The 22,347-nt window shown below is 37.5% G+C and overlaps 1 protein-coding gene across 14 annotated transcripts in view; it reads left to right on the forward strand.

Annotated features, from left to right (window-relative positions):
* The window catches only part of LOC126091654 (serine-rich adhesin for platelets), a 443,990-nt gene that overhangs the window by 389,397 nt on the left and 32,246 nt on the right, over positions 1-22,347 (forward strand). For all 14 annotated transcript variants that reach the window (XM_049907085.1, XM_049907086.1, XM_049907090.1 and 11 more), the window contains 3 exons: positions 2,328-2,419; positions 14,603-14,777; positions 19,572-19,798. In XM_049907085.1, coding sequence (XP_049763042.1) covers positions 2,328-2,419; positions 14,603-14,777; positions 19,572-19,798 — 494 coding nt within the window. The remainder of the gene's footprint in view (positions 1-2,327; positions 2,420-14,602; positions 14,778-19,571; positions 19,799-22,347) is intronic.

The following is a 22,347-nucleotide window of genomic DNA, read 5'->3' on the forward strand; positions in this document are numbered from 1 at the left end:
CGAAGGAACATTTGTGACACCAGACTTAGTACAGTGAGGTTCAGGAGATTCCAGTTCTTTAGTCACAAAATATTCTTAGTATTCTTTTTTCAGTAGTTTATAAACCTTCAAGGGCATTCTTATTAGACCACTACTTCTATTCAGCCACAGAATTTTTTGAGCATTTAAAGTACAGCAGACCTGAAGAGCAAGAATGCGCAAAAACTGCTGGTGAAGCAAGATCTTATAGAATTAATTTACTGTACTCTTTCAGTATATTTTGATGTTATATGTAGTGTGTGTGTGTGTGTGTGTGTGTGTGTGTGTGTGTGTGTGTGCACCCTTATCAGTGTGTGTGCTCATGTGTAAATGAGGTCCCACAATCTGTAGAGATTTTCTGGGTGAATAAAGAATTTGAATTTTGTATTGTAAATACATTTACACCATTAATAGCATTTCCCTAGAAAGTGATCTATGATAAAGAATAAATAGAACTCTGCATAGTATGCATGAATCATTATTAATTTACTTGAACATGTCTGTATTCTCAGAGCACAACACATTGCAAAGGGTCAACACAGTTCTGTGTGTTTCTTTGAAAAATTACTTATATCCTATCTCATTTCTTGCTGGTGAGATGGTGCATGTGTTCTCTCTTGCATTAGAATCCACTAACTAGCTTTTTACTCATACAATTGTCGTTTTTTTAAGATTTTACAAATGGCAGCTAGGTGGCACTGTTGGGATATGACACTGCTATTGTTTAAAAATTTGTCATTTGTTACTGTTAAAACAATGGAAGCTCAGAAATTCCCCACTAATTTGTTTACAGTGAACATTAAAAGAAACAGTGTTGTAAGTAAATGGCATTTCCTCACAAAGTGTTTCATTCGATGATTTTTTTTTACAATCTTCATTAAGTGTAACTAAGCAACAAAGACTCAGCTTTTGGTAATCACTCACATTCAGAAAAATGCTATTTGTGGTTGATTTGCAGAGTTTCATCATGGTTGTGCTTCCATCAGTGATGAATTTCATGAAGATTGACCAAAAGCTGTTATTTTCCCAAAAATACATTGATGTTGTGTGCAACTTGATTGAAGAGGACTGGCATGATACTTACTGTGAGATAGAGGCATCCTTAGGTGTATCAAAGACTGCTGAATGTTCAGTCTTGCATGAATGTTTAGCTGTGTGGAAGATCTGGCCTTGATCAATTTCCCACAGTTTGACAGACCTGTTCATGTCAGTTAGTGTCAAAAAACGCTCAAAAAATTTGATGAAGAGAAGTGCATAATACATTGCAACAGTAGCTGCAACTTGATTATATTCATACAATCCAAAAACTAAGCAGCAAATAACTGACTTGGTGTTCCATGATTAATTGAAACCAGCAAAGTTTTTGTTCATGATGCACTTCCAAGAAAATGATTGCTTGGGTCTTTGGTTACACTGAACATTTCGTAGACATTGCTTTAGAGGATCAACTGTTAATGCTGAGTGATGTACAACAATTTGTCTCATTTCCTGTACTCACCTGATTTATTGCCTAACGACTTCTTTTTCTTCTCTAATGTCAACAAAAAATGTGTGTACAGAGATTTTCATGACCTCTGGTGGCTGTTGAATTCTTCCAAGGCCATGTTTTTGAGGCAACAACATCAGCATAGAAAACGTTATCAGATTAGTTTCGAGTGCACACAAATATTGGTGAATATTAAAGGTGACTATTGTAAAAATAATAAAACCATTTGTACCATAAACTTTTTTAGTCATTGTTTTTGTAAAAATTTAAAACACACCGATTTGTACCCTGTGCTGAGATCCTTGCAGGATGCTGTCAACTGGGCCACCTGAAATTATTTATTTATTATCTTTTTTAATGAGGTTACAGCTCTTCTGTGACCCCCACCTTCATAAGCTTTTAAGACTTATCTCTGTGCTTGTCATTGTTATAGCACAGTTGCAATATGTTTATCGTAGCTACTACAAGTACCTAGAAACAATGCACAACTCAGTTAGACTTTTGGTTGTAATTAAATAACTATCTATCCTGTCTGTCTGATATACAAGGTAAATAAAAACAAGCGTAATTTCTTATCAAATTAACAACTTCTTTTTCTTGCTTTGATTTGTAGTGGTGAAGTTGAATATGTAAAGAATAATGAAACTTCATTGGACAAATGTAAGTATTGAGAAGCGCACACTTCCCAGATTTCTGACTGTATAAAGTAAATGTATGTCCTCAAATTTACGTGCATATTTATTCTACCAAATCTTATTGTTAATTAATGGAGAAAATTCTTGATACTGTGTTAACGACTCAATATTTTCCTATTTCCCCATAGGACAGGGTACAGGCAAGCTCAGTTCCAGTGAAGAATACTCCGAAACTACTGATGAGAATTTGTCATTCAAAATACCAAATGTGGGTCCACAGGTATGTCTGATTGCTTGTAGACTAAAAGGAATGCGTATAATATAAATTAACAGAATATGAAATAAAAAATGCAAAAGGTATACCACTATGAATATGAGTTAGTGCTGTGGAAAATACCACAATGAATGTCTAATCTTTCTTAGAAGCACGTACAAGGGAAAGCTGCTTCAGAGTTCAGTTTTCTTTTTTGAACACCTGACATACTGTGGAAATCGATAGAATCAAAAAATAAATTGTGTCCTGTGGCCAAGCAGAGCGTTACTTAGCAATGAGTATAACAGTGTGCTATGCCTAGGGAGAGGAGGGGGGGAGTTAGCAGTTGGTTTACTCTCCTCCACAGTCAAGAAATACAAATTTATAATATATAAAAGTTATCACAGAATTCTGAAAACAATTGAAAAGGTAATTTATTGAAAAAAAAAATAACAAAATACGAGGGTTGCCCAGAAAGTAATGCACCACTTTTTTTTCTTCAACAATTCTTTACTGAACATAATGAGAATTACACACATTTGATCTACACAACCTATTTTTCCACATAATCTCCATCCTGTTCTATGGCCTTCCTCCAGCACAAAATCAGCACATGTATGCCCTGATGGTATAAATCCTTGTCCTGGTGGCAGAGCCAGTGCTTCACTGTGTGAATTGCCTCCTCATCATCCTCAAAATGTCTTCCATGAAAGGCAACCTTTAATGGCCCAAACTAATGGAAGTCTGAGGGGCCCTGATCAGGGCTGTAGGGTGGATGGGGTAACACTGTCCAACCCTGTTTTTTGATATGTTCTGTGGATCATGATCTTTCCAGAGAAAGCAGTTGCTTTGAATTTTTACTTCTGTGGGGAGTGGAAATGGTGCCATTCAATCAGCTGTCATTTTGTTTTGGGCTCAAAGTGGTGAACTCAGGCTTCATCACCTGTCACAATCTGGGAGAAGAAGCACATCCCTTCCCCTTCGAAATGTTGTAACAAATGTTTTTTCTGTGCAATTTTTGATGAACCATTAGGTACCATGGGACCCATCTTGCACACACTTTTGAATATCCAAGAGTGTGGATAACTGCATCCACACTTCCTTTGCTGATTGACAGATGTGGTGCCAACTGCCAAGTCGTAATGCATCTCTCCTTGCGAATGACTACATAAGCTTGCTGCAAAATGTCAGGTGTGACAGCCATTGATGGTCTCCTCGACTGCTAAAAATCATGGAGATCTGCCTTCTGATAATCTCACCCTCCGTGCCCAGCAATTAACTGTACTTCTGTTGACAGCAGATGCTCCATAGATGTTACACAAGCGTTTGAGAATTTCTCTGCAGTGAGAAATTCAATGATGGCACATTGCTTGTAACCTACATCATCTGTAGATGTAATTTTGAAACAATCCTGCAGCTACATTATTTGTTGGAAATGACGGAACCTTGGGGCGCTCGCTCAGGAGACTTCAAATAATACAAACATAACGTTTTGCATTCATAGCATTGTTTTCGGCTGAGAAAAGAATGTGGTGCATTACTTTTTGGGCAATCCTCATATAAACAAGTAGTAGTGAAATGAACTGTTTCATTTTTGTTATTTCACACATTGTTTATTGTGAGCTGAGATTGCTTATGGTTGAGCATAACAGAAAAAATGAATGTTGGCCCTCCAGGCATATCACTTGCTTGGTCAGATAACTCTTGTTCACATTATCTCTCCTCTGCCCATCTTTGGTTATAATATTTCTGAGTGATAATTGTAAATAACATTGTGATAACATTGGTGTACCACTGATGCTGACAAATGGTACAATAACTTTTTTAAGTTCAATGAACCGTGCTAAGTTTGCCAAAAGCACGAAGAAAATGTAATGAGTGAAATCATTATACAGTGTGTCTCTTCTTGATGTGTGCAGTAGAATATCTTGAGAAACATAAACCCTCTGACAAAAGTGTTTCACATAAAACAGGTTACAGACTGAGACTCCTGAGGTAATCCTATTTGTTTCATATTAGATTGCACTACAATTCCCAACAGCTGTGTAAACATATTTTACAATAGGAAGGACCTACCATGGTTCAATAAACATATTAGAAAGTTGTTATGAAAGCTAAGAGAGCTTAATCATACATTTATGGGAATTCAACAAAACAGAACTGAACAAAGCCAAAATGAGCATAACGAAAGCAATGTGAGAAGTTTTCAGTGGATTTGAAAGTAAAGTTCTGATGACCTGGCTGGAAAAAAAAATCCTAAGAAGATTTGGTCTCACATAAATGGATCAAAATCACCTGTCCAGTTGCTCAGTGATCACACTGTCACTGCAATGGAAGATGAAAGCCAGGAGGCCAAACATATTGAATCTGGTGTCTGAAATTGTTTCGCTGAAGAAGGTGGTGTTATGGGGCAGGATGGACCAAGCATTGTTGACCCTGGAATTGGTCATGATTACATGCAGAATGGTAGGCTGGGCATCAGGTAGGAAGAACCAGTTTCTCAGCCATAGTGAAATCATAAATGCAGTAGCAACTATGTGATTTATTCAGCAGAATTCATACAGCCAATGTAGACAGCATCCTAGTGGCCTGCAGTGACCATGGGTGCAGGGATGACCACAGCAAAACAAGGTTTCATGTGGGGATGGCCACAGTAGCTTTACTCACCAAGGCACAGTGATATGTCACCTTGTATGGTATGCTTTATCAGATGCCGATGCAACACAGCCAGCTGAACACCAGTCATGCCACTGGCAGTGTCAAACTCGAACAGGCATAGACCCTGGGCCAGGCAGTTGCGTAGAGACAAGGCATGCTGCACCTTTAACATGGTACCCCAGTGAAGGATGCAGTGTCAGTGGCCCTCAGATGTGGGTCTCTGGCAGCAGGGTGTTAGCATGCAGGGCAAGTGGTGGCAATTCTGGTACGAGTGACATATGGACATGGACTGTGACCAAGGACTGCTGGGAGGCACCCTTTATCTACATCTACATCTACATCCATACTCCGCAAGCCACCTGACGGTCTGTGGCGGAGGGTACCTTGAGTACCTCTATCGGTTCTCCCTTCTATTCCAGTCTCGTATTGTTCGTGGAAAGAAGGATTGTCGGTATGCTTCTGTGTGGGCTCTAATCTCTCTGATTTTATCCTCATGGTCTCTTCGCGAGATATACGTAGGAGGGAGCAATATACTGCTTGACTCTTCGGTGAAGGTATGTTCTCGAAACTTTAACAAAAGCCCGTACCAAGCTACTGAGCGTCTCTCCTGCAGAGTCTTCCACTGGAGTTTATCTATCATCTCCGTAACGCTTTCGCGATTACTAAATGGTCCTGTAATGAAGCACACTGCTCTCCGTTGGATCTTCTCTATCTCTTCTATCAACCCTACCTGGTACGGATCCCACACTGCTGAGCAGTATTCAAGCAGTGGGCGAACAAGCGTACTGTAACCTACTTCCTTTGTTTTTGGATTGCATTTCCTTAGGATTCTTCCAATGAATCTCAGTCTGGCATCTGCTTTACCGACGATCAACTTTATATGATCATTCCATTTTAAATCACTCCTAATGCGTACTCCCAGATAATTTATGGAATTAACTGCTTCCAGTTGCTGACCTGCTATTTTGTAGCTAAATGATAAGGGATCTATCTTTCTATGTATTCGCAGCACAGTACACTTGTCTACATTGAGGTACAATTGCCATTCCCTGCATCATGCATCAATTCGCTGCAGATCCTCCTGCATTTCAGTACGATTTTCCATTGTTACAACCTCTTGATACATCACAGCATCATCTGCAAAAAGCCTCAGTGAACTTCCGATGTCATCCACAAGGTCATTTATGTATATTGTGAATAGCAACGGTCCTATGACGCTCCCCTGTGGCACACCTGAAATCAATCTTACTTCAGAAGACTTCTCTCCATTGAGAATGACATGCTGCGTTCTGTTATCTAGGAACTCTTCAGTCCAATCACAATTGGTCTGATAGTCCATATGCTCTTACTTTGTTCATTAAATGACTGTGGGGAACTGTATCGAATGCCTTGCGGAAGTCAAGAAACACGGCATCTACCTGTGAACCCGTGTCTATGGCCCTCTGAGTCTCATGGACAAATAGCGCGAGCTGGGTTTCACACGACAGTCTTTTTCGAAACCCATGCTGATTCCTACAGAGTAGATTTCTAGTCTCCAGAAAAGTCATTATACTCGAACATAATACGTGTTCCAAAATTCTACAACTGATCGACGTTAGAGATATAGGTCTATAGTTCTGCACATCTGTTCGACGCCCCTTCTTGAAAACGGGGATGACCTGTGCCCTTTTCCAATCCTTTGGAATGCTACACTCTTCTAGAGACCTACAGTACACCGCTGCAAGAAGGGGGGCAAGTTCCTTCGCGTACTCTGTGTAAAATCGAACTGGTATCCCATCAGGTCCAGCGGCCTTTCCTCTTTTGAGCGATTTTAATTGTTTCTCTATCCCTCTGTCATCTATTTTGATATCTACCATTTTGTCATCTGTGCAACAATCTAGAGAAGTCTTCCTCTGTGAAACAGCTTTGGAAAAAGACATTTAGTATTTCGGCCTTTAGTCTGTCATCCTCTGTTTCAGTACCATTTTGGTTACAGAGTGTCTGGACATTTTGTTTTGATCCATCTGCAGCTTTGACATAAGATCAAAATTTCTTAGGATTTTCTGCCAAGTCAGTACATAGAACTTTACTTTCGAGTTCATTGAACGCATAGCCCTCCTCACCCTACATTTCACTTCGCTTAATTTTTGTTTGTCTGCAAGGCTTTGGCTATGTTTATGTTTGCTGTGAAGTTCCCTTTGCTTTTGCAGCAGTTTTCTAACTCGGTTGTTGTACCACAGTGGCTCTTTTCCATCTCTTACGATCTTGCTTGGCACATACTCATCTAACGCATATTGTACGATGGTTTTGAACTTTGTCCACTGATCCTCAACACTATATGTACTTGAGACAAAACTTTTGTGTTGAGCCGTCAGGTACTCCGTAATCTGCCTTTTGTCACTTTTGCTAAACAGAAAAATCTTCCTACCTTTTTTAATGTTTCCATTTATGGCTGAAATCATCGATGCAGTAACCGCTGTATGATCGCTGATTCCCTGTTCTGCGTTAACTGTTTCAAATCGTTTGGGTCTTTTTGTCACCAGAAGGTCTAATATGTTATCGCCATGAGTCGGTTCTCTGTTTAACTGCTCAAGGTAGTTTTCAGATAAAGCACTTAAAAAAATTTCACTGGATTCTTTGTCCCTGCCACCCGTTATGAACGTTTGAGTCTCCCAGTCTATATCGGGCAAATTAAAATCTCCACCCAGAACTATAACATGGTGGGGAAATCTACTCAAAATATTTTCCAAAGTATCCTTCAGGTGCTCAGCCACAACAGCTGCTGAGCCAGGGGGCCTATAGAGACATTCAATTACTGTGTCTGAGCCTGCTTTAACCGTGACCTTCACCCAAATTATTTCACATTTCGGGCGTCCGTCAATTTCCTTCGATACTATTGCACTTCTTATCACTATAAACACGCCTCCCCCTTCACTGTCCAGCCTGTCTCTGCGGTATACATTCCAATCTGAGTTTAGGATTTCATTACTGTTTACGTCTGGTTTCAGCCAACTTTCTGTCCCTGGTACTATATGGGCATTGTGACCGTTTATTAATGAGAGCAGTTCTGGGACCTTTCTATAGACGCTCCTGCAGTTTACTATTAGCACATTAATATTGTTATTCCCTGTTGCATTTTGCCTACTCCTACCTTGCTGCGTCTCAGGAGGCGTCTTGTCGGGCCTAGGGAGGGAATTCTCTAACCTAAAAAACCCACATGTGCACTCTACACGTACTCCGCTACCCTTGTTGCCATTCTGGCGTGTAGTGCACACCTGACCTATTCAGGGGGACCCTACATTTCTCCACCCAGTAGCGGTCAAGAAATTTGCACCCCAGATCATCGCAGAATCGTCTGAGCCTCTGGTTTAAGCCTTCTACTCGGCTCCAAACCTGAGGACTGTGATCGGTTCTGGGAACGATACTACAAATAGTTAGCTCAGATTCCACCCTGCGTGCGAGGCTTTCTGCCTTCACCAATTCCGCCAACCGCCTTTACGAACTGAGGATGACCTCTGAACCCAGACGACATGAGTCATTGGTGCCGACATGAGCAACAATTTGCAGTCAGGTGCACCCAGTGCTCTCTATCACCACCAACCTTGTGTCAATTGGTATCAGCCAGCAGCAGGCCCCAGCTGGAAGACACCATTTCAGCTCCTGGCAGCATTAGGACTGGGTGCGGCTGCGACATTCACCTGCTTTAGTTCTTCATTGACTGTCCTCAGTGTCAACATACAGCGTTGCTACACTGGCTGAAAAATGGGGGGTGGAAGTTCAATACTGACTACTTTAAATGATGTAGCCGACAGGTGCACATTTGCATTTCACAGTTCTTTACTTTCACAGTTCACAACCTCCCAATAATACACAATTATATGGCCAGTGCACTATTGTTTAACTTTCGATAAGTCTCATCAATAGGTTGCAAGCAAACATCAACATACTGCTACAATAGTTTACTGTTGGACATCTACAAGCACTAAAAACCTAATCACATTGTTCTTGCCACATAATACGGTACGTATTGAACAGACACTGCCATTGTTTTAGCACACAGCCTATTACACTTATATCAGTTACGTGGATGCATTGTTGTTAATCTGACCAACATGGGTATCTTGTCTGAAACTTGGCCATGGACTGTCTGTCTCTGGGCCAAAAATCGGGCCCTTATATATCATCATAATAATAGGCACCGAAACTACACATTGATTGATGTTTAATCTACAGAAATTATAATTAAAACTTAACTCATTAAATTAACTAAATACATCGAAAAATTGCATCTTTTACAGTTTCTTCTGCTACAAGTGTTAGGCCGAATTATTTGTTTAAATGATGAAATTAACAGATATTGTTATGCAAACAATACTTTTGACAAAACTAATAGTTTTGCTTCATCACACAGCCCATAGACCAGCAGCTAGTGGAGGCAGTGGCTACTCGTAGCATAGAGTGGATGACCGACACCGCATCAATGGCTTTTGTGTGGTACTTCTTGCTGAAGGCAGTGGTTGAGGACAGATACCGTTGGGTCTTGATGGCCAGCATTTATAGTGGCCAGTACTGCAAGTAGGGCTCACATTAGATTTATTAGGGAAAGGTGATGCTTCCCATCACTGTTGTGCTATCTTCAGTGCCGGAACAGAGGCTTTCATCATGCCAGTTCATCACCTTTTTCGGCTATGGTAGCAGAATGTGGTACACAACCTGCTGGCTCGCCTCACTGAGCTGAGTTAGGAAGATGGTGGTTTAAGAGTTGTAATACTTTTCAGTCACTGCACAAAACCTTAAAATGGTGGACATTGAGATAAGTTATCTCAGTATAGAAAATCCACCGACAGAGGAAAGAAACTGAATCTGAAGAGATAACTGTATGATATCATAAATATATTAAGCAAACAAACTTTCTCCCTTCACATCAGCAATTTATTGCAGGTTGCTCAAGCATGCAGGATTTTAAGAGATTGGAAAAAAATCATTCCATATTTCAAAACTATTAGTCGATGCATATAATTATAGGCCTTTATTGGTGATGGCAATCTTTTGTACAGTTATGGAATGTGTTTAATGCACGTTTATGGATAACAAAAATCTCCTCCAAAGGAGTCAACATGGAATCTGCGAACAGAAATCTTGTGATAAACAAATAGCTCTGTTCACTCATGTATCCAGAAAACCATAAACATTGGTGCCCAGGATGGTGCCATGTTCCTTGATTTCCAGAATTAATTTAATATAGTTCTACTCTGTCAGTATGTGCAGAAAATAAGTGCTTAAGGAATATTGGACCAGTTTTGTGATTGGATTCAGAACTTTTTAAAGGTCATATGCACATGGCTAGAAATACATTACAAAGGCACACCAACTTGAAGGTGGAGATAAAAGATCTTTGACAGTGTACACTTCAGTGATTGAGAACATTTCATGAAAGTGGGAAAGTTCAATCTCTAATATTGGTTTAGCACTACACTTAGGTGGGCAATCAGCTGGGGCGGTAGTCACCATCATATAGTAGCCACATACCCTTTGCACCACCAAAGGCACATCTTCCAAAAGTGGATGCAGGGTCACTTGCAGGAACTGCAGATATACCTCACCTGTGAGACGTTGTGGAAGGATGACTGGTCCCAAAGGCAGTTGCCAAAAACCCATGCCCACACAATGAGGCTGAACTGGTGCTGATGTTTCACTGCCACAATATGACGGGGATTTTCTGTAGCTCACAGGTGAGAGATGTATAGATTGACAATACTTCCCCTATAAATGTAGCCTCATCTGGGAATATGATGGAAGACAGAAATCTCAACACCATGGTGGCCTGTGTGACAAACCAGCAACAGACCATTGACACAGATGCAAGTAATAATGTCTGCATGCATTGTAATTGGTATGGATAGTGGCAGTTGTTGTGGGGAATGTTCCATATATATATATATATATATATATATATATATATATATATATATATATATATATATATATATATATATATATATATATGTGTGTGTGTGTGTGTGTGTGTGTGTGTGTGTGTGTGTGTGTGTGTGGAATGTTTCCTTCTATTATAACCATATATATATATATATATATATATATATATATATACCTAAAAAGACAAATGTCTGCTTGTGTCTTGTATGGATGGATGGATATGTGTGTGTGTGCGCGCGAGTGTATACCTGTCCTTTTTTCCCCCTAAGGTAAGTCTTTCCGCTCCCGGGATTGGAATGACTCCTTACCCTCTCCCTTAAAACCCATATCCTTTTGTCTTTCCTTCTCCTTCCCTCTTTCCTGACGAGGCAACCGTTGGTTGCGAAAGCTAGATTTTGTGTGTATGTTTGTGTTTGTTTGTGTGTCTATCGACCTGCCAGCGCTTCTGTTTGGTAAGTCTCATCATCTTTCTTTTTAAATATATTTTTCCCACGTGGAATGTTGCCCTCTATTATATATATATATATATATATATATATATATATATATATATATATATATATATATATATATATATATATATATATGAATATAATAGAGGGAAACATTCCACGTGGGAAAAATATGTGTCTATCGACCTGCCAGCGCTTTTGTTGGGTAAGTCTCATCATCTTTCTTTTTAAATATATATATATATATATATATATAATAGAGGGAAACATTCCACGTGGGAAAAATATATTTAAAAAGAAAGATGATGAGACTTACCAAACAAAAGCGCTGGCAGGTCGATAGACACACAAACGAACACAAACATACACACAAAATTCTAGCTTTCGCAACCAACGGTTGCCTCGTCAGGAAAGAGGGAAGGAGAAGGAAAGACAAAAGGATATGGGTTTTAAGGGAGAGGGTAAGGAGTCATTCCAATCCCGGGAGCGGAAAGACTTACCCTAGGGGGAAAAAAGGACAGGTATACACTCGCGCACACACACACATATCCATCCGCATATACACAGACACAAGCAGACATTTATATATATATATATATATATATACTGTTGTTTATAGGAAAGATGCAGTGTAGGAAATGGTAATGAAAGAATTCCTGCGTAGGACTGGCAATTTGGTCCAGCAGCTGACCCTGAATGAAAATAAATGTAATATCTGCATAATTAGATAGGAGGACCAATTACAATGTTGGCCCTAATTCGCTGGCAACAGTAACATGTAAGGGAATTGTAACGATCTTTAAATGTTACTACTTAACTTGCTTTGGCCTGTGGTTCATCGATGTTGAGGATGTTGTGAATAATGAGAATATCACGAAAATTTGAAGCTTGACAAATTATTTATTGACATCAGCTGATCGACAGAACTGACGTAAGTGCAAAACAACTGACGAAACTGAGCTAAACCGAACTGAACTGCACTGACTCCTGAAGTAAACAAAACTTGACTGACTGACTGCCTGCGCAGCCTTGCTGTGTTGCTTTAAATCCAGTTTTAACAATTGCTACCATTGTTAATTCATTACAAACTGTAACTTACAATTAAAAACAATTTCATCTAAACTAACTGCTGTTACATTTGTACAGGTTATAAAATGTAATGTCAAATAATGTAATATTTTTATGTGTGAAAATTAATTCACAATCTGATTTCAACAATTATTTTGATTTTACTTTAATTTCATAATCAGTGACTGTATGGATTTTGTTTGAAGTATACACATCGTGCTTCACCAGATTACATAAATTAAATATACACGTTTTCTCAAGTACCGGAATTTCGTAAATTTGGGTGGTGTAACTAACAAGAGGTAAATATCTGTGTAATTTACAAGCATCTTTAATTACAATGAATTACATAAAAATGAATAACAAATGAAATTAGATCATTGGATAAAGATTGTTATTTTCATTTGAAGCGTAATGAGGTTTTTATGTTAGCGTCTTTACAAATTGCAGTTATGGTAATTAAAGGTGTTAGTTATTTATGCTAACATTTCCACAGCCTCTTAATATTTATTGCTAAACATTTATTACTACAATTTCATGATCTCTGATATTTAATTTGGCATATGTAAATATTTTTGTTAATGACAACAATCTATTAATAATCACGAGAATGTATGTCATTCCAGAATATTTTATATGTATTTACAAAGAAGAATAGGTTTTTGGGCAAACTGAACTGAACAATACCTATAAAAATACACACAAAAGGCCCTAGGAAGCACTGAATCATATGATAAATACATGGATGCATCTAAAAAAAGGTGGTATTGGACAGTTCATAATGATCTTGGGAGAGGCTGTTGCATAATAGAATATCCATCTGGAGCAATCTAAGTGAAATGATCACTTAAAACTAGTGCTATTAAAAGCAGATACCAGCTCAAAACATGCATTGGAAGAATTATAAAGAAATGTAACTCATCCACAAAAGGCATGACTTACAAAAAACAACTAGTTTGACTGCTTATTGATTATTGTTGGTCAGTCTGGGGCACTTATCAGGTAGGATTCATGGAGGAGCTAGAGAAGATCCAAAGATGAGAGATGCATTTTTTCACAGGTTCATTTCATAAACAAGGAAATGTTATGTAGATGCTCATCAAACTTGAACAAACTTGCTGCAACAAAGGAATTTTGCATCAAAAGAGGACTTCTGTTAAAATTCCAAGAATATTCATTCCAAGAAGATTCATGCAAGGTATTAATTGCTTTCATTAACAAATGGAACTGGGTAGTAGGAAATTGACGAAGATGACACAAAATCCAGGTGTGTACATTTAGTTGCAGATGTTGCTAAACCTGTGGAATGGTGACATCAAATGGACATCTCTGAGCAAGTAAATGACCTTACAATATATAGACAGCTTCATAATAGTTTTCCCTCACTTTACCAAGACACATCAGAATATATAAAATACTGTTTGGAGTGTAATCTTACACATTTAATGCACTGCATTTATGTTGATAGAAAACTGAGTCAAAATCGGTTTTAAGTAGTTTTAAAATTAAAGCATACAAAAGTTACTGGTATTGCTTTTATTTGACTGAAATAAGATAAATTAATTAATTAAAAACATAAAAGAGAAATAAGTGATATTTCCACCATGGGAATTTCTTTGACGTATTAGACTGGTTATGGAGAACATGTGACATTTTTATGGATTTACCCTATATGTAAAATCATTGTGTGCCATTAAAATAGGAGTTCTGATTTCATTAAAAAATTGTTTTATTGTCTTTTCACCAATTATAGAGTCATTTTCAGATGAGTTTTACTTTTCACAATAGAATAGTAAAATTAGAAGAAACTGCCCATTGCAGTTGAAGAAAAGACAGTGTACAATATTTTCACTGAGAGAAGCACCAACTGCACTGAAACTGATGTGGTTACCTTGTGAGCCTCTTTGTGTGCAAGTTTTATTTGAAAATGTTTGTCATATGATATATATGAAATGGAGTTTATTGTTAATAGATAGTCTTATTACTCACTTCTACTGAACATTATTTTCTTGTTAAACACGGATAATTGCTTATCAGTTGTATTTAAGTCTGTTTGTGAAAAAAATCTTTAAATAAATATTTTAACAACTGAAAGCCATTTTTATGTTTGCATTAGGAAATGGTGTTTAAGGAGCCGAGTAAAACACCGTTGAAACTTGTTATGGATCCCAGAGGTCAGGTGCAAGATTTGACAAGTCTGAGACAACAAGGTTACAACATTGAAACTGGAGCTCTTAGTCCTGACATTTGCCTTGATCTTGTGCGAGATCTCAATGCAACGAAAGGGAAAGGTAACAACCAGCACATTAATATAACACTTTATTCAGCCATAGATTGTGTTCCATAAATCCCATCATAAAGGAGAGCCTTTAGGGATGTGTAATGAGCCAATTTATAATCATATTAACAGGTAGAAGCAGCCACTGCAGGATATTTCTGCAAAGTTTGAATGCAACAGGTTACGACTATCATTACTCTACTCACACCAATAATTACAAGAATTAATTAATTATATATTATAATAATTAGATATAAGTATATTAGGATAAAATTAGCCACTTTGAAAGAAACTCATTTTAGACAACTCAGATGCTGTTTTTATCTAATATTTCCATCAAATCATTTGTGGAACATTGCATGGAACACTATCAAGTGGCTGTATAAAGGCAGAGACAAGATCTGTTTAATGTTAACATTTGAATGACGCAGAATTGATGCCCCTAAGCTCAAATATTTTGATAAACAGTAGAAGGAACTGCCAGTAAAGCATTATACTAATTTGTTTTTTAGTGCCTGGGGATTTTGAATTTCCTGCCAAAACTCTAGTGGGCAACCTACTGCAGAATTTTGCACCACAATATTAAACACCATGTTGAGCCTTTGATAGGCCTACAATATGGGGTGTAATGCAGATGCTCTGATTAACTTCTTAAGGGGTTGTAAATGGTGTCTTGAGGGACAGATTGAGAAGAGGCACCCATGTCCAGAAATTTCATGTAACAATGGTACAGTGTGTTGAAGTTATAAGGGAAACATCTATATTAGGCCACCCCTTCAGCAGGAAATATGATTTGTAATGATGACAGACTGCAGGCCAAACTCCTCGCAATGGACCTGAGAGTATTAACAATGTTAGAGTGCATCCACACCTGCCACAACAACACCGTAGAGACTGTTAAGCACAGTGAAGGCAGAGGTGTCAGTCTTACATCACACTTTTGTTGCTGAAGGAGTGGTTTGGTGGCAGACATTTTCCCCTGTAACTTCAGTGGTCTCTAGCAGCATTGTATGATGTATCCAGGCATGGGTACCTAGTCTCAATTTGTTTCTCAAGAGACCAGATACAACCCCTAAAAATCTATTAATAAAATTTTGTTACATCCTGTATATGGGAATTATTTGCAACTGTATAATTATGGTTTCATATTGCACAGTTGTCCTAAATTCATTCTTGCTTCAAAAATTAATATTAGCCATTTTCTTTTGAAATTAACATTAAAGAATAGCTTTCTTTGCTCTTCTCATTACCTAGATTCATACCAGTTTCAAGCATGTATTACTTTCATTCACATAGGCATTCAGTAATGTGTTTTACCAGGTGTAGAAGTATGAAACCAGAATTTGGTTGCAATAATTACATGTCTCTTGTTTGAAACTGATAAACAATATTTTGTTCAAAATAATCTCCATTGCTATTTATACACTTCTTCCATCTCTACAGAAGGCTATGAATGCCACGCCAAAAAACAATTCTTCTTTTGAAGTGACCCAGTCAGTGAGCCATTCTTGTACATTCTCATATGAATTGAAGCATTGTTCAGCGAGAGCGTGCCCCAGTGATGCAAATAGATGATAATCAGACAGAGCCAATTCTGCAGAATAAGCCAAATACCCTAGTATTTCTCAACTGAGCGCCTCGATCATTTCCCTAACCCATTTTGCTGTGTTTGATGGGGCGTTACCATGGAGCAATATGACTTTTTGTTGTCTTTTTCCATATTCTGGACATTTTTTACATAATGCTCAATTGAAATCAATCATTTGCTGTTGGTAGAGATCAATGTTAACTGTTTCACCAGGTTTAGCAGGTCATAATAGACGACACACTTTTGATCCCACCACACACAGAGAATTGTCTTCTTTACAAAGCAGTTTGGTCTTGCATTAGATGTTGATGCTTTGCCTGGATTCACCCATGATTTACGATGCTTAGGATTCTCAAAATACAACCTTTTTCATCACCTGTTACTATTCAATGGAGAAACAACTTTCTTTTGTATCTGGTGAGCAGCATTTCACAAGTGGTCTTTTGAGATGCTTGCTGTCTTTCATTTACTTCATGCGGAACCCATTTTCCACTTTCTGCACCTTTCCCATAGCTCTCAACTGAAGAGAAATGGCTTTCTGTATCACATTCAATTGTTCCGCAAGTTCCTGTTCAGTTTCAGTATCATCTTCATCCAATAATGCCCGCAACTCTTTGTCTTCGAACTTTTTTGGTGGTTTCCCAGCGCTTGTCATTTCTCACGTCAAAATCACCACTTTTGAATTTGTTGAACCACTAAAAACACTGTGTTTTCCAAAGAATATGTTCACTGAAAGCTTCAACAAGCATTTGATGTAATTGTGCAGCAGTTTTCTTCAAATGACAACATAGAACCAATGCTGTCCACAAATCATAGTTTGTAGGCACAAACTCGACATGTTTACGGGTTTGAAATAGATACCGAATAATGGAACTTGGATTACTGTGTGTTGACATTCATCGTCAGCCATTACAGGACGCAGATGGTGCTGCAGATGTGGTCTCATGGGCCCTACACTGGCAGCTAGTTTTATACTTCTACACCTGGTATGCTTACGTATTAGGGAAACTTTGCAATTTGTATTAAAAGCTTGAAACTGAATTGGCAATAGTGAAGAATACATCTGATAATTTGAAAGTTACTCTTTAGGTTAATACAGAGAGCCAATAGCTCTTCAATGTGAATGGTCAAAAGCCAGAATTAATGGCAGCTCCATGTTTGCTGTGAGCTGTAGCTTTGGTGTCTTGGAGAACTGCACTGCATTATGTCTATGAAGCATCTTTGGCTATCCACAGTCAATGGTATGGTATACATTGAGTTCTTCAAAGAAAGTATTTGGTGACCAAGGTTACTTAATAATTATATTGAAGAGGGCTTGTAGAAGTAGATATGAGAACTGTTAAAGAATAGCTCAGATTTCTTTTGCTTGCTAACTCCTGACTAGAGTAATATATTGGAAAATATGAAGAAAAATTGAGGAGGCACTACATAAAATTAGATTGCGATCAGTTTAGGACATGAGGGCAGTGATTCTGACTGTGTGTGGCAAAATAGAAGGAAGAACAGAGAGTCACCACTGTTTAAATTTTAAATTTGAGAAGCCATAAAGAGAACTGAAAACTATTTCTGAAAAGGATGCACTGAAACAATGATGAACTAATAAAATCATATTTGAAACTGTGAGTTTTGAATACAGCGGTATACAGAAGCAAAAAATAACTGCAGGAAAACCATAGTAGAAAGAACTGGAAGTACTGGAGAGATGTAGTGTAACAGAGGGTCACGAAAAATTTGTGGTTGGGTGTGGTAGATGTGCAGATAAGAAAATACCAGCGCAAGATCAGAACAGATAGATAATGGCATTAAAACAAGTCAAATGACACTTGAGTTAAAAATGTGAGAAGAATACAGAAGAAACAAACATTAAAAAAAGGGATGCTAGCAACAGATTGAGCTGTAAGTCAGTAACAAAATCAAAAATGATATTGCCAAAATTATGAAGACGTACTACACACAAATGTGAACATTATTAACCTTTTGATCAGTCCAGGGTTAAGCCTTAGATGGGCCACATTGCACTTTGTACAGTTGAAAAATCGCACAGACATCTGAGTGATGTTAATGTATGAACTTGGATGTCCTGCATATTTGATGGCATAAACCTCAACGTATAGTTGAAAAGTTATTTGTTACCAAAAGTTTTATCGTGAGGCCAGACATCATCTCCCCAGTCCTTGTAGGTTTTATTAGAACAAAATGTAGAAGTTTTGTCAAACATTGATAAGAAAAGGGAAAAAAAGAAAGAATCCTCTCTTCAGCATCAACGCAATTACTTGAAAAATTGGTATGTGTTCTGGCTGTAAGAACAGTACATGAAAAATTACAAAAACTAATCTTATGCCACACAAACAACTAACTTGGATTTGGCTATTATTATAATAGTGTTAAGTTGGCTGTAGACATCATAAAAACTAACCGTCAAAGTAACAATATTATAATAATATTTCATTCTCATAATATTGTTACATTCCATCCTGGATTAACCATCAGAGTAAGTAATATAATGAACTGCTTTTTCAGTTCTGTGCTGTCTTTCAAGACCTAGAAAAAACAATCTTTGACAGACAGGTATAGAACATCACAGCAAAAAGTACTCTCATAAATCACATTCCTTTATTCATCTTATACCTTGTTTACAAATTGTATCCTTGGTAGGGTTCACAGGATGTGTGTGTGTGTATGTGTGTGTGTGTGTGTGTGCGCGCGCGCGCGCGCTTGCATGTGTGCAGGCAATAGTGGGGGGGTGGGGGAGGATTTCATTAACGATAGATGTTTTTACATTTGTAACCATGCGACATCAAATGTCCAATACTTGTAAATTAATTATTTTCGTTTCTTTTTGAGGTGTCCGTGTCTTTGTATAAATTTGTCTTTGTGGATTTGTTACTCATGTACCCACCCATTTTCGATATGATACTCAACTGTCATATTTTGTTCTTAGCTGTATCAAATGACACTTATATGCAGTTTTCTGCTTCATTTTTGTCATTGCATTCAACATAAGCAGCTCAAATTTGAGGAAGGGGAATAATCCCCTCACTATTTCCATTTTTTTGTACTGTGCCCCCCCCCCCTCCCCCCCTCCCAGTCCTTCTTTTATCCAACTATTCCAAACACTTTTTCTCTGGTTCTAATTGCTATCTGTGTATTGCATTAAGCTACAACATCAAATAACCTAGCAAATTTCAAGTGTTATAATACTCCTCTGTGACATTGCAGGTGCCGAGCTCTTTGCAAAGCGACGAAAGAAGTCTGAAAAATGGGTGGTTGATGAAACTACTGTGAAGAAGTCCAGCACAAGCAGCACAGTTACTGATTATATTTCTTCATCAAGCACTCTGCAACGCCAGAGTAGCATTGGGACTCCTAGTCAGCTGCCACCAATTGTTCCATCATATTTAGATACATCACGTGTGCAACATGCACAAAAACTGAATGAGATACAGGTAACCAAAGCATCAGAGGTCCACATCAAAGGATTTACTTGAAGTGCAGTGTGCACACTTTTCCTTAGCCAGTTGCAATAGGGTTGGGGAGGGTAAAAGGAAGGAAATTGTGTGCCATTCATATTCTGCCACCAGGTGATTGATGTTGAGAATGGGGTAATCTCAATCTTCCTCACTCAAAACAGGTACAAGATAAATGAGATTTTCATTTTGTGCTTTGTAACACACATTTACAAACTTAAAACAGTGACACAAAAGTAACTAGCAGTGAACCAGGAATTGCTTCATTATTCGTACTAGAATGATGTAACGTGTTAATGTTTAATTACTTAGATTGGTAACATACTTTCAAGAAACACAACAGACCCAAAGGCTTCAAACTGTTATTGACTGAGATAAGAAAACTGAGAGGTCAATGAAAATAATGTGCATACTGTACTAATACATGGGACAGTAAAACACTCAGCAATATGGCTGTGATGCTCATGACAAATTAATGTGGTGTGAAGTGGTACAAGACAACTGGTCTTATCAGTCAGCAGACAGTGAATTTTCATGTGTTATGGGAAACAAGAAAGATATATCAGCATCTGACAAAGGAGAAGTCATGAGGGAGAAGTAGATAGGGAGAGATAGAGAACGAGAGTTATGTTTGATGAATATGCATACGGGTGTAGGAGAATATTCATAAGGGGCTTCACCTAGATTTTGTAATGTGATATGTTGGTTTGAAAATTTACATATCATTTATTCTGTATATGTTTCTTAGTAACCACAGATTTTTGCTTACTCCAGGAAAATTTGTCTCACTTCCAAAAACATCACCCATACACAGTAAAGAAATTGTGAAGATTTTCTGGTACGTAAATGGCTTGCTAGTGTTACTGTACAATAGTTATTAAATTGATGATTCACTGTTTACTAAAATGATTGTTCTAGGTTTGAGACTCAGTATCAGTGGCATAAAACTTTTGAACCTAATGTTTGGGTGAATTTTTATAACAATAAGGGCTAGTTTACAGTCCAAAACATCGTCTATTTTGGAGGCTTATTGCATATTTAAAGAAAAGGGTACCAAGTTAGGCATGAAGTATTTAATTTCACTTGTGTGATACTAAAACATTGCCATAATTTGGCCACTATTTTTAATTAATGTTGACAGTGTAAACGTAGCATTGCAAGAATCTTTACAGATTTCTGCTTCTTGTCTCCATTTTCAGTAACTGCCTGAAGCAGTTTCATCTTTGTTTTGAGTGAAGTAGCAATTTTTTCTGTCCCATTTTGCCTGTTATTATGTGCAGAAAAATAACAAGCTGAAATTAGAAATGAAATCTGATGTCAACGCACTATTCACTACCTTTCACACGTCCTTCACCGTATTTGAAAACTGACGAAAGTGTTTGTCAATGGATAACTGATGACATAGCAACATAGTAGCCATTGTTTATTTTGGTCTAATAAAAAACAATGGTCAATGAAGTTAGGCAACTATGTTACTCTTCACTACTTGTTGTCCCAAGTGCCAAAATCTTTCTGCATTAAACAGATTTCATTGTGCTTTAAAAGAAACAAATGCATGCAATGTATGAGTATTTTTTCCATGCCTACAGTAGTATTTTGTGTTAACTGATTTTTCATGTTAAGCATTCTCATGTTTACACATTTTTCATTGTATATAGAGAATGGGCCACTCAACAAAGATACATCTGAGATATATCTGAGATCATTGTAACCACCAAAGAGTATACTGAACAACCAAAAAAGTCAAAGTTGTATCTCCCTCTCCCACAATTTGTTGTTGTCACTACTATTGCCAATGGTAAGGTCTCTTTTTTTTCAAAAATACAAGAGTAAGATTTACAATAAACTTTTTACTTATCTTCTTTTCTCGTAGTTGGCTCCAGTTCTTCATGTCTAGGGGCTGATTCATGAAGATGAAATTTTTGACATTTTAGGTTTTCATGGTTCCAGTTGACATAATTAACTTTGTAGAATGCTTGCACTGTATTTTTTTTTCACGATAATTTATTGTCTCACATTTTATTGTATCACATTGTCTTTTGAATTTGTGCTCTTCCAACATACAAAAACACGTTCAATCCCATCAGAGGCATGCCCACTACTCCTTCACTCTGCGGTAATAACAATACTCCAAAGGGTTCACAGATTTTCTTGACAAATGAATTTCTATTAATTTATAAATGAATCCAGAAATAAACGTAATAAATAGCGCCAAATTGTGTAAATAATAATAGAAATTTTAAGTGTGCCAAATATTTCGTAATCTCAAATGTTTCTAAAAAATAATTTTAACTGTACATCCAGAGCTAGTACATATTGATTGTGACAACAAAAATAAAGTAATTTCTTTTTATAGATTTTAGCTTGAAATATAGCATCTTGTCTACAAAATCATATGAATTTTTTTAGAAAAACATCTGAGATAATATTAACCTGTTCAAAATTCTAAAATATTTCTGGTGTCAAATACTTCTGTCCAGGTAAAGCAATGCTAGAGGAGGATGTCCCTTTACAAGAGACAGTAATGA

This window comes from Schistocerca cancellata, chromosome 1 (assembly GCF_023864275.1).
Source record: "Schistocerca cancellata isolate TAMUIC-IGC-003103 chromosome 1, iqSchCanc2.1, whole genome shotgun sequence".
Classification (NCBI taxonomy): Eukaryota; Metazoa; Arthropoda; class Insecta; order Orthoptera; family Acrididae; genus Schistocerca; species Schistocerca cancellata.